We start from the raw sequence: 12887 nt of genomic DNA, 5'->3' as shown, positions 1-12887 counted from the left end.
GGCGCTGACGCAGGCCTCAGTGTTGGCATTTGCTGATCCCCGGAAGCCGTATGTTCTACACACTGATGCCAGTCGCAACGGTCTGGGGGCTGTTCTGTACCAGGAACAGGGAAACGGATTGAGGCCGGTAGCGTTTGTCAGTTGGAGTTTGTCGCCATCTGAGAGAAACTATCCCACTCACAAGCTGGAGTTCTTGGCGTTGAAATGGGCGGTGGTGGACAAGTTGAGTGACTACCTATATGGGGCCCAGTTTGAGGTGAGAACTGATAACAACCCCCTCACTTATATCCTGACCTCGGCGAAGCTGGATGCTACTGGGCACCGGTGGTTAGCAGCCTTGTCTGCCTATGAGTTCAGCCTGAAGTACCGCCCAGGGAGTTGGAACATCGATGCAGATGCCCTGTCTCGTCGGGCGCACAACGAGTCGGGCATGGCCGAGGAGTGGAAGAGTGTCCCCGCCCAGGGAGTAAAGGCCATGTGTCAAGTTGGGAGCGACGGGGAAGTAGGAGCACAGATGGGAACGGATCGGGCAGTAGATCAACTGGGGGCTGACGGTGACACGCTACCCACTGTTTACTGTAATGTGACTGCTCTGAGGAACAGGCAGCTGCCGGAGTTGAGTCCCCAGGAAGTAGAGGCGGCTCAGCGTGATGACCCAAGCATTGGCACTACCTGGTACACGGTTAGCCAGGGTGATATGGGGCAGGTGGAGAAGGCGAAACATGCCTCCGTTCCCCTACTACTGAAGGAGTGGCCCCGGTTGAAGCTGAAGAACCACATCCTGTACCGGGTCATGTCGCCTCCGGACCACCCCCGGCGCTGGCAGCTGGTCATGCCTGAGAAGTATCGGAAGACTGTGCTCCAGGCTCTACATGATGATTCCGGGCACTCAGGGGTAGAGAAGACCTATGGATTAGTCAAGGACCGGTTTTACTGGCCCCGGATGAGGGGGGAGGTGGAAGAATACTGTAAGACCTGTAGCCGTTGCGTCAGGAGGAAGACCTTGCCTGCGCAGGCGGCCCCGTTATCCCATTTGCAGAGTGCGGGACCCATGGACCTGGTGTGTATGGATTTCCTGTCTATTGAGCCAGACACCAGCAATACCGCGAATGTCTTGGTCCTCACGGATCACTACACTAGATATGCGCAGGCTTTTCCTACTAAGGATCAGAAAGCGACTACAGTGGCGAAGGTGTTATGGGAGAAGTACTTTGTTCATTATGGCCTTCCCCGGTGGATCCACAGTGATCAGGGACGGGACTTCGAGAGCAGGCTTATACATGAATTGCTGGATGTGCTTGGGGTTGAAAAGTCCAGAACCACCCCCTATCACCCGCAGGGTGATCCTCAACCCGAGAGGTTTAACCGGACCCTGCTGGACATGCTCGGCACCTTGGAGATTGGACAGAAGAGTAAGTGGAGTCGGCACATTGCCCATTTGGTTCATTGTTACAATTGTACTCGCAATGATGCTACGGGGTACTCGCCCTACTATCTGATGTTCGGACGGGAAGCGAGGTTGCCCATTGATCTGTGTTTTGGGACTGAAGCGGGGGAAATACCTTCGAAGCCATGTCTGAAGTACGTGTCCGATATGAGGAGGGAGTTGCAAAGGGCGTACGAGTTGGCTGAGGCGGCAGCCACCAAGCAGAACCAGTGGAATAAAAGGAGGTATGATCAGAAGGTAAAGTTCGTCCAGCTATTGCCGGGAGACTGAGTCCTTATCCGGAATTTAGGACTACAGGGTAAGCACAAGTTGGCGGACCGTTGGGCAGCCACCCCCTATGTGGTGGAGAGTCAGATGCCGAATCTCCCGGTTTACCGGATGAGACCTGAGGGCGGACAGGGGCCTGTCAAGGTACTCCATCGGAACCACCTGTTGCCTCTGGGTCGAGAGGTGAAGATGGACCCAGAGCCCGAATGGGAGTTTACTCCTATTACGAGGCCTCTGCGAGGGCGCGGGGCGCGGTAAGAGCCCGATGCGAAGAAAACGAGGCCGGTCCCCACCTCGAGAAGGGATACGTCATCGGAAGATGATGAGTCGGACGTGTGGTACCTGCTTCCGTTCGCTGATTCCCCGGTGCCGGGAGAAGAGACTCTTGGCCCTTCCATCACTGAGTCAGGGGAACCGAGGGAGGGTGTTGCAGAGCCGCCTGTATTACAGCCGGCATTGGGGGAGGAGAGGGTGGAGGCAGAACCCGAGCCAGAGGGCTCACAGGGGCAGAGGGATCCCGGTGAAGGGGAAGGTCCGACAGATAGGCCCGAGGGGTCAACTGGGGTGTCTGAACAGGGAGAGTCAGCAGAGGAAGTACAGAGGCCTCAGAGGAGTAGGCATCCGCCGGAAAGACTAACTTATATAGTGCTGGGAGAGCAGGGTGTGATCTCTACTGCCCTGCAAAGTTATGTCACTGCTTTATGCACCTGGGTTGGGTTTTGTGTTTTACAAGGAGCACTGGTGAACTCTGTTAATGTCATGAGGGCATGACTTTTTGTGGTGGGGGGAGAGTGTACGGGGTCTTTCTTTTGTTACATTTTAAATGGCGACTTTGTTATGTTAATCTGGGGAATGCGGCTTTGTTGTGCTTTAACGCTGAAAAGAGTTTGCGCTAACAGTTTGTTTTACTTTAAAATGAGATAACAGGGTTCTATTAGCCAATGGGTGGTTATGTACCGTTTTGTTTTCGGATACCATGCTGTATGATATGACCGTGGACTGAGTTTTGGCGGGGAGTCGGAGGAGAGACGAGGAAGACCGCGGACGTGTGGAGAGGCTCCAGTCGATCACTCAGGGTGGTCCCGAGCCGTGAGTCGACGGAATTCGAGTGGTCGTCTGAAGTCGAATTGAGCTCCAACGTAGCGCGCAAAGAACTTGGACTTTGATAAGTGTTGGCGCCTTTTTCTTTTCATTACTTTCCTCTCTGTATCAAATTTATATTAATGTCATAGAATTAGTAATATCTATAAAGTGTATTTGTTAAAATTTACTGGGTGTGCTGGCTGATGATTGATTCGGGCGGCAACCAACCCTGTGGGGAGTGTTGAGCGGGTGCTGGGCTGGATTTCCCCTAGACATACATGAGCCAATATAACGGAACGTTACACTGAATAACATTGGGGTGGGGGGGTGATTGGTGTTGGAGTTCAATATGATCACTTTCTCTCAGGAAAAAAAGGCTAAAGGCAACTAAGCCCCTACATTGGATGGCTTGCACCTTAGCATCCTAAAATAGTGGTTATTAGACAGTAAATAGATCAGTTGTATTTTCCAACTATTTCTGAATCAGAAGTACCAAGAGTCTGGAAAACTGCCAATATTTCAGCCCTACACAAAAATAAATTCTAGATTCACTAGAATGATTCCGGGAATGAGAGGGTTATCATATGAGGAACGTTTGACCGCTCTTGGACTGTATTCCTTGGAGTTTAGAAGAATGGCGGGGGGGGGGGGGGGACCTCATAGAAACATTTCGAATGTTGAAAGGCATGAACAGAGTGGATGTGGCAAAGTTGTTTCCCATGATGGGGGAGTCTAGTATGAGAGGGCATGACTTAAGGGTTGAAGGGCGCCCATTCAAAACAGAAATGCAAAGAATTTTTTTAGTCAGAGGGTGGTGAATCTATGGAATTTGTTGCCACGGGCAGCAGTGGAAGCCAAGTCATTGGGGGTACTTAAGGCAGAGATTGATAGATATCTGAGTAGCCAGGGCATCAAAGATAATGGTGAGAAGGCAAGAGAGTGGGATTAAATAGGAGAGAATGGATCAGCTCATGATAAAATGGCAGAGCAGACTCGATGGGCCAAATGGCCTACTTCTGCTCCTTTGCCTTATGGTCTTATGATCTACACAAAAATAAAAGATGCAACAAACAGATAAAGACACAACCAGCAGCTCTGCTTCATTAGGAGCTTGAGGAGAGTTGTTATGTCACCAAAGGCTCTTGCAAGTTCTATAGCTGTATGGTGGAGAGCATTTTATGTCATTGCTCTGTTATCCCACAGAAAAACAAATTTTACATCATATAACACAGTGATAATAAACCTGAATTTGATAAGCCCAAAATTTTTTGTTAAAATAGAATTAGTTATTAATGACGCACATTCGGATACTTTGAAACATGAACTAATCTGGCAAAGTCGGCGTGAATTCATGAAGGGGAATTCGGATCTTATAGATTTATTAGAAGTTTTATTCTAGGGTGTTTGTGCGCATGCACCAGTCCTGCATGCAGCTTGGTACAGCTGTTCCGATCTATTCTTTTACTTAATTCTTCTTACTTTTTAATTTACGTTATTTTTTGTATTTTTTTTCTCACGGTAACACGTCGAAGCTGCACCCTCTCTAACATGCTGGTAGAGAGAGTTTTATTTAGGTTTTTTTTAGCGCTGGAAATGGTTACACCCTGTCACGCAGGACAGAAGCAAGGTCGCATTAGGTATTCCACGGACCAGCAAATTCCGGTTGGCTTAGCAAACAGAGCGGTGGACACCCCTGCTGAAATCCGGAGGAAAACACACAGAGGGGGATCACAAAGCGGAGGAAAGAGGACCGGGTCGAGACAACAGAGACCTTTGGAGAAGAGGAGTTCGGTGGGTAATACCGTTCCGCCTGACCGGAAGTGCACTGAGAGCGGTAAGCGTGAAGGATTGGGGTGTTTACTGATCTGGCTAACAACGGATGGTGCAATCCAGGGTATATTACGATCGAGGAACGTGTTTGCAGACTGGATATTGAACTTTTCACTGTTGGACTTCGGCCACATTCCACTGTGATACAACACTTGGCGGCACGGGAGGTCGTTCCTGCCTGTGGCCATCGAACGTGCAACTCCTCCCGTGGTGGGTCAGACACCCTGAGCCAATAGACTGGTCCTGGACTTATTTTCCATCTGGCATAGTTTGCATTTTGGTGTTTGATTGTTGGGGGTTTTTGTATTGCTATATTTACGCTCTATTCTTGGTTGGTGCGGCTGTAACGAAACCAAATTTCCCTCGGGATTAATAAAGTATATCTATCTAATCTATCTATCTATCTATTTTAGGAAGTCTTGATCAGAGTGGCAGCAAGGGAATCAGCAGGTATATTAACTTTGGACTTCCAGAAGACATTCAACAAAGTTCAACTTGCAAGCTGCTGCGTTGTAAAATGAGTGCCTATGGCACTGGAGGTAATGTTTTGGCATGGATAGAAAATTAGCTAACAGTGTATAAGGATATGGGTGTCCCTTTCAGGGGGTATCATAGGGCCAGGACCATAACTGTTTGCAATTTATGTAAAAGATTTGCAGAAAGGAAGCAAATCAAATTTCAAACAGATAAAATAGGTAGGATATAGTTTATGGTACAATGTGGGAAAATATATAGTTTATCAATTTGCAAGGAACAGTATTATTTCAACACAAAAATTTGCAGTACCAAGTGATATAGGGGTCATTGCATATGAACAGAAAGCTAACACATGAATACATTCTGTAATGGGGAGGGACAAGCGAATATGTCACTTATTTCAAGGAGATTGGAACATACACGGAGGGAAATCTTACTTGTTGCAGCTATATAGGACCCTGGTCAGACCCCATGTGGAGTACCGTGCTCAATTCTAGTCGCCTCACTACAGGAAGGACATGGAAGCCATAGAAAGGGTGCACAGGAGATTTACAATGATGTTGTCTGGATTGGGGAGCATGCCTTATGAGAATAGGTTGAGTGAACTCGGCCTTTTCTCCTTGGAGCGATGGAGGATGAGAGGTGACCTGATAGAGGTGTACAAGATAATGAGAGGCCCTGATCGTGTGGATAGTCAAGAGGCTTTTTCCCAGGGTTGAAATGGCTAGCACAAGAGGGCATAGTATTAAGGTGCTTGGAAGTAGGTACAGAGGAGATGTCAGGGGTAAGTTTTTTACACAGAGAGTGGTGAGTGCGTGGAATGGGCTGTCGGCGGCGGTGGTGGAGGCGGAAACGATAGGGTCTTTTAAGAGGCTCCTGGATAGGTACATGGAGCTTAGAAAAATAGTGGGCTATGGATAAGCCTAAGTAGTTCTAAGGTAGGGACATGTTTGGCACAGCTTTGTGGGCCAAGGGACCTATATTGTACTGTAGGTTTTCTATGTTCTATGTTCAAATGTACAAAACATGAATGAGACCACATCACAACTAATGTGGACAATTTTAGTTCCCCTTTTTAAGGAAATACACTATTTAATTGGAGGCAATTTACAGAAGGAGGCAGTCTTCAACGTCTTCCTGGAATGAATCGTGAGTGTTGCCCTTGAAGGTCATGTGGGCACAGTCAGCATCAGAGGGAGAAACATCACAAACCTAAGATTTGCTGACGACATTGATGGACTTGCAGGAAAAGAGGACGAACTGGCCAACCTGGTCAGCCATCTTGACAGAGCTTCCACAAAGTTTGGAAATAAGTGCCGAGAAAACCAAGCTCATGGCAAATACCAACAGTGCCATCACAACAGACATCTCAGTCCATGGTCAGAAACTTGAGAGAGTGCAGCAGTTTGAATACCTGGGGGCAATCATCAGTGATGAAGGATCAAGACCAGAAGTCCTGGCAAGAACAGCATAGACAATGACTGCACTGTCCAAACTCGAGACAATATGGAGGGACAGCAACATCACCATGAAGTACAAGATCAGACTCCTGTGTGCATTGGTATTCTCCATCTTCCTGTACGCATGTGAGACATGGACCCTCACAGCAGAGCTACAGAGGAAGGTACAGACATCGGAAATGAGATGCTATCGCAACATCTTGGGCATCTCATACTTGGACCACATCACAAACGAACAGGTCCGCAAGATCAGCATGATCTCAGAATAAGGGTCACCAACTTAATACTGAGATGAGAAAGTATTTGTCCTCTCAGAGGGCTCCGTCTTTGGAACAGTAAGGGAAAGGGTCCTAGTCTTTTTGTCCTTTTTAAACATTTTTTTATGATCGCAATACCCTGATGGACACTAAGAACTTAAAGTACTGCAGGTCTACCCCAGCAGGAAGTTACTCTGCGGTGGACAAACTGAAGAAACTGGACTTCACATGGTTTGTGCTGCTCCAGCGTTAGAGGAGGGCACCAGAGGAGTCGGTGCACGAAGGCAGTGAGCAGTCTAACAGCAGCACTTTTCTTGTGATCACAAGACCCTGTTAGACATTGTTAATGTGGAATGCTGGGAGTCTGCTGGTTTACTGGCGAACGGCGGGGGAGCTGCACAGCCTTGGTCATGGCCTCGAGCCGTGGTGTCGCCTACTTACAGCGCCCAGATGTTGGAATCGGTACACTGTACCAGAAGCGGTATGGTGTGGCATCCAAGCTGGAATCGGTGCTGCCTCATAACCCCCCAGCCCGCAGTGTTCGCTGGGCAGAAGACAAGCAGTAATGTGTTCAACTGCTGACTGCTGCGACATTCATGAACTCAGGGTCTTGGATTTTTTTTTGTGTGTGACTGTATTTTTTGCTATCTTTATGTGCCTTGTAATGTGTATTACTGTGTTTTGCACCTTGGCCTCAGAGTAACGCTGCTTCATTTGACTGTATTCGTGTATTCACGACAATTAAACTCCAACTTGAACTACTGTATACTTAAGGTTGAAATAGATAAACGTCTCACCAGTAAGGTAACCAAGGGTTATAGAGGAAGGGCATGAATATGGATTTGAACAATGCTCTATCAGCCATGATCCTACTTAATGGCAGAGCAAGCTCAAGGGATAAAAGGTTTCCTCTTGTTCTCAGGTACAGTTCCATCCTATATTCTTTGTGTACACAGATTATAGTACACTATTTACCAAAATTAAAACTCCCCTCCTTGTGAAAAATATACATTTTGAATAACACCATAGTAGATTTTAAACAGTGAAGCTACCAAAAAGCACCATTTTGCTCAACAAGGTATATAGGTTGCCTCGTTTTGAGTTCTAAAGGTATACTTACCGGTCCTACACAGTTGAGGATCACCGATCCCTGCTGGCACATTGCAGCAAGTGAGGACGAATCATTGATATCACAGATTATGCATTCTGTAGATTTGATTTCTGGAGTTCCTAAAACGAGATTTTTTTTGAAAAGATTAATCCCATTATATCATAAAACATATTTTTCGAAACAATGATTTCTTTTTGTAATACAATGTTAAATACTTTATTTAAAACACAAACATGGCACGTGTCAAGTATTGCTAGATTCTAAAAATAAACTGACATTTCTGTCTTTTTGACACCTTTATAGTATTGAACTACTATATCCAACACCACTGAATTTTTGAATACAGTCACATTCACAAAGTGAATGACAATGAGATGTTCAATTGCCTGGGGAGCAAATAGCAGCAAAGTTTCCATTTGGCCTTGTACCTCCCGCCAATGGATGAAAAACACTGACTGGCTTTCAATAAACCCCTCTGTCTTTCTGTAGCTTAGAGACAATGTTTAAAAAAACTATTGATAATTTTGAATAATCTGCAATAAAAGTGCTAACAGTTCAACTAAACTACACATAATTCACACTATTTTTTCAAACGCAAGATTAACTAATGCAGTTTTTTTTCTGCCACCAACAGATAACACTAACAAGTCTGAATACCCAAGTAGTCCGCAGCTGCACAGCAGAGACAAAGCACAGTGGTCATGTCTATTATTGAAATGCACTTGCTGGCATAATTCCAATGCAATTGCGTTTGAAATTAATAAGGTTAACTACAGCTTTTTGTTAAACGTAATAATTAGTATAATATAAACTAATTGCAACTTTGGTCGATACCCTTATCCCATCCAGTGTAGCTCTTTGGATGTTCAACTGCCAAGTAAATCCATATTCAGATAATGAAACATACTTCAGACTTGCTGTTATCTACACTTAGTGGCCTCTTTATTAGGTACGCCAGCTCATTAATGTAAATATATCTAATCAGCCAATCACGTAGCAGCAACTCAATGTATTAAAGCATACAGACATGTCAAGAGGCTCAGTTGTTATTCAGACCTAACATCTGAATGGAGATGAAATGTGATCCAAGTGACTTTGACTTTGGAATAATTGTTGGTGCCAGATGAGGTGGTTTGAGCATCTCAGAAACTGCTCATCTCCCGGGATCACAGCAGTCTTTAGAGTTTACAGTGAATGGTGTGAAAAGTAAAAGAAAACATCCAATGAGTGGTTAATTCAGTGGGTGGAAACACCTTGTTAATGAGAGAGGTCAGAAAAGAATGGCCTGACCGACTCAAGCTGACAGGAAGGCAACAGTAACTCAAATAACCACGCATTACAACAGTGGTGCACAGGAGAATGCATTAACACATCAAACCTTGAAGTGGATGGGGTACAGCAGCAGACAACCATGAACACACACTCAGTGGCTACTTTATTAGAAACAGGAGATACCTAGTAGAACAGCTATAGAATGTATCTCAAAACACTGCTCATCACCGTTTCTCAAATACCACAACAGAAATTATCAACATCTTTGTCAGGGTGGAATATCCCCAGAGCTTCTTTCACAACTCTCACTAGTTCCACTCAACATAAACTGACATTCACCAGGATGTTGTCTGGAATGGAGAGGCTGTGGTTAAAAGGAGAGACTGAATGAGATGGGTTAACTCTCACTGGAACATAGGACACTGAGTGGTGAGCAGAAAGAGAGTTATAAAACTAAGAAGAGCATAGACAGGATAGACAATCATTTTTTCCTCCGGGGTAGTGGCATTTAGAATTAGAGAAAACATGTTTAAGGCAAGAGGTGAGAAATTTAAAGGAGATATGAAGGACAAATTTTTCCCCCTACACAGAGAAGGATTCATATCTGTAAACAGCTGTCAGTGGAGGTGCAAGAGACAGATATAACTACAATATCTGAAAGATGTTTACACAGGTGCTGAAGAAATACATAGAGGGATGCAGACAAACAGGATTAGATTAGATTCAACCTCATTGTCATTGTGCCAAGTACAGATACAAAGCCAAAGAAATGCATTTAGCATCTGACCAGAAATGCAAAGAATAGTGTTATTTACAAAATAACTGTGAATAAAAGAAGTGCTACAGCACACAAATATAAAAGTACTGAGACAGTACAATACGGATGCAATACTGCTTAGCGCATTTGCATTTATCATAGCTAAGGAGTCCATTTCTGTGCTGAGGACTCCAATGCATAATTCCTGGATAGAAACCCTCCTATGAATATAATCTAATCTCTCAAACTTGGGCTTTCTTTATCCCTCAACACAATGGCTTCAAAATAAAACAAACCCATCACAGCCTGGTTGGACTCATTGCCCACACAATAATATCATATTGGGGCAGCTGGCCTTGTTTTCCTGCAACAGGACGGTCCCATCCAAGGGTGATGGGAGACAGCGATCCTCGAAGGGAGTTCCTTATGTCTAGTCTATTCCGCAATTTAGTTTTTGTTGCATTCATTGCAGAAAACTCCGTTTCGCAGCGACATGATGTTGGAAATGGAAGCAGCGTTTTCAGTGCTTACATGGCTATCTCGGGATATTTAGCCTTGACTTTGATCCAGAATGCTGGCAGAGATGTTATGTCAAACATACCGTCATTTGCAAGCTCGAGGAGTTGATCTCCTTCCCACGCAGACATGGATGACGCGCGGGTAATGACCTCGCGTGCATTCAAGTTCAACAGGGCGTGACAGGGAATGAGGAAAGGTGCCGCTGACTCATATCACCAAATCATATCGTTCCCTTGTGGCCCGGTGGATGGGGACCACTCTTAGCACGAAGAGAGACCAATCAGGATGCTCGCTCTCCCTCTCTTTCTCAAAAAAATCTATTTCTGGGATATTATATGTAATTTCCGGGTGTCAGGGAGCCATTATCAATATGCGGGAATCTCCCGGAACTTCCGGGAGAGGTGGGATGTCTGATATTGTTCTCAAACTGCAAATATTAATGACAAGTCCAGAACTTAGATTTTAAAAAGAGTTCCAAAGTTAAGCACATTTCTTCTATTAATCCCCCATCTCCCTATCGCAGGGCTGGCCAATTCCAATTCTCCGGCCTGGCTAATTCCAATATCTTCACCCAACCATGACTGGTCATCTTTTCCCCAACACCCTCCACCACCATGACTGGGTGAGGCAATCTCACTACCCGCACCAAATCCCTCTCCCCTCCCCATGGCCATCCAGATCATCTCTCCCCCATCTTCGTGTCCACGCCTTCCCCTTCCACCCATACTACCATGCCAGGTTGTAACACCCCACCCCCACCACCAATCATCAGGCCAGGGTGTTTTTCCCTCCATCCGAACACTAACCACCCTATACCTCATCAACGAACCGGCAATCTCAGTCTCCTACTTGTTGCCCTTCCCGTCACGGAGAGACTCCCTTTCCCCATTCTATTACCCCACCCATAAAGAACCTGCTTCCCCCACCCCAGCACATGTCCTGGTTGCACACGCCCTCATCGAGGGACGCTTTTGCAATCCCAAATTACAGGCCTGATCCTCCCGCTATTTACCAGTCACCAAAAAAGAAATGCGCCGGCTTCCTCACCCCTCTCCTCTCCCTATCCCAACCTACAGGCCTGGCGCTATCTCTTTCCACTACCCCGCCCGCCGTTCTTCATTCCCAAGTCCAGCCGCCTCTACATTGTCCTTCGACAGCGGCCTCCACCTGCTCTCTGCCGCACTCACCCAGGGCGTCAGCCGCTCGCTGCAGCGTTTGCTCCAGTCTGCCTCGGTTCCTGCCGGCGACAGCCCAGGTCAGGGGCTCCGGCCCCTCGGAGCCGGCTGCCACCCGGGCCACTTCCTCCACCACGTACTGACCGGTGAAGCCGGAGGCGCCGAACACGATCAGCTTGAAAGGTCGGGTTGCCGCCATCGCTACGCAGCAAGTCTTCAGGATCGAACAGCGACGAAACTGGAACAAGACTCTGATTGTCAGTATTCACCCCCTGCCGTAAAACCGGTGCTGTACAGCCGGGCAACTACCACCCGCACTCAGTACATCGGCAGGGACTAGAGTCAGAAAGAATAAAAACAAACACCCCCAATGAAACTGCATCATATGCTTTTAACTCATTATTGCCATTGGTTTATTATTGTTACACGTACCAATATACAGTAATAAAAAGCTTCCGTTTGCATCCATCCGGACAGATTATTCCATATATGATTACGTCCAGGTAGTTAAAAGAAATACAGAATGAAAAATAGAGTGTTGCAATTACAGAGAAAGTGCAGTTCATATAAACATTTTTTAATCATCCCCATTGGACAATCTACCAACTTCTTTATTTTGCAGCCAGCTTTGCAAGTTGTCCCCAACTACCCCCATTCGAATAATTTCTGAAATATCTTACTTTCTTTAGTTTATAAGTTTCAGGTTATTGTCGCAGGCATACATATCCAGGGTATAAATGCAGTGAAAATTTAACTTTTTGCAGCAGCACACAGTACATTGCAAACATATTAACGAGCATAAACTAGATAAACTTACCTATTGCCTATGCTCAAAACTGAGCATCTTCAAAATGTTCTGTTTATACTGTAGCTTCTTTAAGACTGATTTCCTTTTTAAGACTCAGAATCATAGTAACCGTTTGTCTATTTCCTAGAATGTATTCGTGCTGGGTTCTACTCTATCAACTATGTTTTCCCTAATGTGTCCTACTCAATATCTGGTCTCAGCACTAGTAAGAATGCAGTTTCCAGACTAGGCATTGGGTTGCAAACAACAGGAATTCTGCAGATGCTGGAAATTCAAGCAACACACATCAAAGTTGCTGGTGAACGCAGCAGGCCAGGCAGCATCTCTAGGAAGAGGTACAGTCAACGTTTCAGGCTGAAACCCTGTCTGTCTGTATCTATCTTGTTTTACGGCGGTTGGCATCCAGCTTAATGGTGCATTACCG

The 12887-nt window shown here is 45.9% G+C and overlaps 1 protein-coding gene across 1 annotated transcript in view; it reads right to left on the bottom strand.

Moving 5' to 3' along the window:
* The window catches only part of sccpdha.1 (saccharopine dehydrogenase a, tandem duplicate 1), a 32108-nt gene extending 20117 nt beyond the window's left edge, over positions 1-11991 (bottom strand). Inside the window, exons 1-2 of the mRNA XM_072264831.1 lie at positions 11668-11991; positions 7942-8051 (exon numbers count right to left, since the gene is read on the bottom strand). Of these exons, the coding sequence (XP_072120932.1) occupies positions 7942-8051; positions 11668-11854 (297 nt within the window). The 5' untranslated portion in view covers positions 11855-11991. The remainder of the gene's footprint in view (positions 1-7941; positions 8052-11667) is intronic.
* Between the last annotated feature and the right edge of the window lie 896 nt (positions 11992-12887).

This window comes from Mobula birostris, chromosome 8 (assembly GCF_030028105.1).
Source record: "Mobula birostris isolate sMobBir1 chromosome 8, sMobBir1.hap1, whole genome shotgun sequence".
Classification (NCBI taxonomy): Eukaryota; Metazoa; Chordata; class Chondrichthyes; order Myliobatiformes; family Myliobatidae; genus Mobula; species Mobula birostris.
Note: the sequence above shows the minus strand (reverse complement) of the source record. Positions and strands in the feature narration are given on the sequence as shown.